The sequence below is a fragment of the Haliotis rubra genome, unplaced genomic scaffold (genome assembly GCF_003918875.1).
Source record: "Haliotis rubra isolate DU_JTF1 unplaced genomic scaffold, ASM391887v1 Scf11, whole genome shotgun sequence".
NCBI lineage: Eukaryota > Metazoa > Mollusca > Gastropoda > Lepetellida > Haliotidae > Haliotis > Haliotis rubra.
Genome location: NW_025765003.1, coordinates 4,680,096 through 4,684,963, shown reverse-complemented (window position 1 = coordinate 4,684,963; position 4,868 = coordinate 4,680,096). Strand labels below are relative to the sequence as shown.

The following is a 4,868-nucleotide window of genomic DNA, read 5'->3' as shown; positions in this document are numbered from 1 at the left end:
GGTTTTTACACGTTTTACTCACTTTTTCTGTAAAATTCACACATTTGCAACAATCAATGATGTGGGAAGAAATAATTCGGTTCAAATTGTTGCAGCAAAATTATTTGTCTTCAATAAGTCATCATACAAGCAAAATAAACTGTAGGAGTCACAACACTACACACTCGGGTTGTCTTCTTAGGAATAGTTGCTACTTTGTAACAACCTCATCAGCTTTCACTCAAATACACTTCACATACACGTCTACATGCTAACAGTACAGCTGGCACTAGGTTGAACAACAGCTGAACAAACACACTGCCTAGTGCTACAGCTTCCTTCCAGCATGAGCTGTTCACAGGTTGATATACCATATATACCATACTAACTGCCACATGCAAGAACAGCTGAACAAACACACTGCCTAGTGCTACAGCTTCCTTCCAGCATGACCTGTTCACAGGTTGATATACCATATATACCATACTAACTGCCACATGCAACAACAGCTGAACAAACACACTGCCTAGTGCTACAGCTTCCTTCCAGCATGACCTGTTCACAGGTTGATATACCATATATACCATACTTACTGCCACATGCAAGCATGATTACAATGCATGGATTATCTCACCTCTCCCCAAAAATAATATGTAACAAATAAAATTACAAATCACTGATTACTTTACGGGTAAATGTTGATGTGAAGGTGATTTTCTTTTGAACAATGATCCTAAGTTGTTTATCTGTGATCATTTGAACAAGCAGGTGTAAAGGTTATACAATGGCTAAAATTGTCAACATACAGTTTGTTCAGTGATTATCAACATTATATCCATTGTCATGGCTGTCATTAATGAATGTTATTAATTAGAAAGTTGATATACTTATGCGAAACATCAACTTCTTAATCAGCCTTGTTAAATTACTCATATTGGTTACAGCAATTTGGGGTATTGCTTTTATAAGATATATTCGATACATGAAAGAAAATTCAACATATACTGGTGATAATCTGGAAATGATATAGGTGATGATAAAAGAGAAAAACCAGATACTGTCAGTTGCTTAAATTATTTATCAGACAAGGAAAGCAATTTTACACTGCTCATAATTATTTTGGAGTTTATATGACCTACAACCAACAACTTGCATGGCTATGGATAAAGCTCTGCGGAAAAAGTCATGACACACCTTAAACAAATTAATTCTGTATACAGGAAAATCTGTCGAAACCAGACTTACTAATACAAACTTCTGTCAATAACTTAACAACCATGAATTTATGATGTTAATTCATCATCAAGTTAACCTGACTAATCTGGACCACCTTCATTTCAGATTCTGGACTGAAACTGCGAAAAAAGACAATATATTGTCTAAATGACACTCCTTAATTCACAAATCTGGTTTAAATAGATTATACTGTATTAACATTTTCTGTTATGCTTTCCTGATAAAAATGAAAAATCTGTATAGGTAGGAGCTCATGCAAAATATTATCTATGACAGATAAGGAAGCTACCAACAATTGTGGCAATGTACTGATAATGTGTTCTGCAGGAAAGATAATGTTAATTTTAACCAAGACTACACATCTTTCCATGAATATCACGAATCTTTCTGTCGAGATAATTTCCGATTCCTAATTATGACACCCCGTCTTTCTCTGAATAACAAATGACGATCTTTGAGTTCCACTTTGCCAGCTTTATACAGATTCCTGATCTTTTCGCCTTCTGGGATGGGATCCATTTTTCCTGAACGACGCATGTAGCGTATGAACATGTTGGTCCCCCCAAGTGTAACCGTGTAACGGGCAGGTGTGGCAAGCTTGTACATCAGGTAGGCCAAGGCCACGAACCCAAGGCCCCCCGCACGGAAGGGTTTAATAAGAGTCTCACTCAGTCCAAGCTGTTCCATCAGAGGCACAATATCTACACCACTGCAATAAAAGAAACAATGCATCATGACTAGTGCTGGCTATCACTCACAATATGCAGATCGATAATCGGAGCTGAGTAATCAATCAAAAATCGATTATAATCTAAAAAACCCACCCCAAAAGTCATAAAAGGACACAATCATAACACTGTGCAAATGAGTGAGTGAGTGAGTTTAGTTTTACGCCGCACTCAGCAATATTCCAGCTATATGGCGGAGGTCTGTAAATAATCGAGTCTGGACCAGACAATCCAGTCATCAACAGCATGAGCATCGATCTGCACAATTGGGAAACGATGACATGTGTCAACCAAGTCAGCGAGCCTGACCACCCGATCCCGTTAGTCGCCTCTTACGACAAGCATAGTCGCCTTTTGTGGCAAGCATGGGTTGCTGAAGACCTATTCTACCCCGGATCTTCACAGGTCTGTGCAAATGTAACAGACACTGATTATTACCACAGTCAAGACAAGGATACTTCCTGTTGAGACAGACATGCAATTGTGTTGGGAAGTAATTTGGGTGATATATATACATGAGAAATTACACCCAAATTACTTCCCATGTACCACTTGCTTGACAACGACATTAGAATCTATGTCGAAACGTCGCCTATATAGAATAAAGAAGTTGTATATCCATAAAAATAGTCCTCATTCTTCATCTACCCAACTTTTAGAATGCCAATCAAAGAAATTGCATCAGTTGTTGATGTCTTGAATCTACATGATCTATAATAAAACTCTGTACAGCAGGTAAGAAAAAGAGTGACCTTAGAGCCTCCAGTACACACCTGACTGCCGCCATGTAGAAGGATCCAAACCAGACCACGGAAGTCACACAGTGCACGCCAATTAGGATCTTCCCATGCTCTCTGTATGTTTTCTTGAATCTCTGGAAAACTGTTAATGTACTGTCATCTTTTCCCTCCCCTTCAGTCTGGCTTTTATTGTCATCTGTTACTTTATCACTGGCAACCAACTTTTGACTGGTGCTGAAATCTCTCACACCAGCAGAGAAAGTTTCTGGGACTGACGGTTTAGTGAAAGGGGAATACAAGATTTGATTGTCATGTAGAAAACTTGAGTGCAACAATGGCCCCGTTGATAAGTTTCTTGAAGAAATGGATTGATTGTTCACAGTACTTGGAACTACTGCACAAACTGAAAAGAAAAAGAATTCAGAATTTAGCCCCCAACTTATTACTTGAAGTAACAGACAAAGCAGGACTGATTATTTATATTTTCGTATTTTTAGTTTCATATCACTGGCTGTGCTCATAACTACTGACAATCTCTGCCATAGGACAAAGTCAGCAACAGAAGAAACTAGTTTCTGAAAGAATCTGTGGGACCTGAACTTGCAACTTTCAGATTGCTAGCAAGATACATTTGCCGACTGGGTTATTTCTATTCCATAAATCCAAGTGAAACTTTAGCAGCCATACGGAAATGGCTGCAGAAAAGAGTGGAAATGGAGAAATATTGACCAACACATACAAAAGTCATGAGTAGCTATGCTGTCCCACGACATTAGTCCACTGACACAAGGGGTCCTGATGCCATCCAGCACACCTGGACTATTTTGTAATCTACATGATGAGTGATGAGTAATGATCTGATATACAAATCAATGAAGGCCCCAGAAGTCAGACGTTTAAGTTCTCAAGTTCGCATTAAGGAAAGACAATTGAATTATTCATTGGGTACTCATGTAACAAAAAAAGTGTGGGAACATCATAGGGATAATATTGATCTTAGAAAGAAACAAGGGAGGCACTGGCATGACTGTAGAATTTGGGTCTTGTCAATATTGCTGGGATTAATGAATGTATACATTGGTGTAGAGGTGACACTGATAGATCTCTGAGAGTAGTGAGAGGAGCTTGTCATATATTTGACCACATCATATATTTTGCTATAGTGACATTAAAAAGTATCCTTTTACTGATCCATCTGACACAAGGTTTGTTTTCTTTTGCACTGAAATGAAGGAGGTAAGAATGAGATGGGTTAGTGTTAACTTTATATATGTCTAGCATTATACAGTATAAATGATTGTCACTAAGTGCTACGTTCATTTTAGATCTAGCTGTAGATAATGTTATTTTTCTGCTCTAATTTCAGCCAACTTTTATGCAGCACTCACAAAAATGAGATTTTTTAAATACCTTTTCAAACATTTTTAATCAGGAAATTAATGTGTCACCACATGTGCAAAAGTGCCAAAACTTACATTCAAATGCTATCATTTAAGTAATGTAAGTAGCCCTACTTTTAAAATTTGAAAGTTCAGGCAAAATCATCATTATCATGATTATGATGAAATAATAATGGAGATGTTATCATCTGATGATCATGATGCTTTTCCAGATGACTTGATCATAACTGACATTAAAATACCCACAAACCAATAGCTATGTACAGACCAGACATTTGACATTAACTCGTCAAATATACTTACATCTTGATTGGACTAAATCGATCATTAAATCTACCAACGTCCAAGTATGATTGAACACTTACCTCTAAAGTCCAGAAGCTTAGGAAGATTGTTCGCGAAACCTGGTGAGCAACTCTTAACTATAATCCTCAAGTTTGGCGTGAGTGCCATGCATCGAAACGATGCCATTGCTACTGCGCTGACATGTGCTACCTAATCGACACGAGACAGAATCCAACTCTGGATTGTTTACCAGGCTAACTTCGACCTCTAGCTCTACATGCCGCATGTCACGAATGTAACGACAACTCGGTTCTGTCTTTTGCGCGTATAACAGCGCAAAGTGTTTTGAGCGTCAGTTATGTAAAACCAGTGATACCATAACTCGGTTCTACAGATAAACAGCATAATTTCATTTGATTATTAGACTGACAATGACTACACCACAGTCAAAATCACACTGGGAGGGATGCTGGAAAAAGAAAGTTCAATAAACCCTTGCG

At 38.0% G+C, this 4,868-nt stretch overlaps 1 protein-coding gene and 1 long non-coding RNA gene across 2 annotated transcripts; both read right to left on the bottom strand.

Moving 5' to 3' along the window:
• Positions 1 to 480, bottom strand: LOC124285278. The gene is made up of 2 exons (XR_006900781.1): positions 433 to 480; positions 1 to 330 (listed from the first exon to the last, which is right to left on the bottom strand). It is a non-coding gene; the product is annotated as an uncharacterized LOC124285278 (long non-coding RNA).
• A 2-nt stretch (positions 481 to 482) lies between these two features.
• On the bottom strand, positions 483 to 4,694 carry LOC124285272 (uncharacterized protein C18orf19 homolog A-like). Its single transcript, XM_046721473.1, has 3 exons — positions 4,449 to 4,694; positions 2,717 to 3,086; positions 483 to 1,924 (listed from the first exon to the last, which is right to left on the bottom strand). Exons 1-3 carry the CDS (start codon positions 4,552 to 4,554, stop codon positions 1,591 to 1,593), a joined length of 810 nt encoding a protein of 269 aa, XP_046577429.1. The 5' UTR covers positions 4,555 to 4,694; the 3' UTR covers positions 483 to 1,590.
• Between the last annotated feature and the right edge of the window lie 174 nt (positions 4,695 to 4,868).

What these genes read in the sequence shown, in the direction of transcription:
- LOC124285272 (XM_046721473.1), bottom strand. Translation starts at nt 4,554, where the DNA reads ATGGCATCGTTTCGATGCATGGCACTCACGCCAAACTTGAGGATTATA. An exon ending in TAAGCTTCTGGACTTTAGAG is followed by an intron (nt 3,087 to 4,448) that starts GTAAGTGTTCAA and finishes TTTTCTTTTCAG; the next exon opens with TTTGTGCAGTAGTTCCAAGT. An exon ending in TTCTACATGGCGGCAGTCAG is followed by an intron (nt 1,925 to 2,716) that starts GTGTGTACTGGA and finishes CTTTTATTGCAG; the next exon opens with TGGTGTAGATATTGTGCCTC.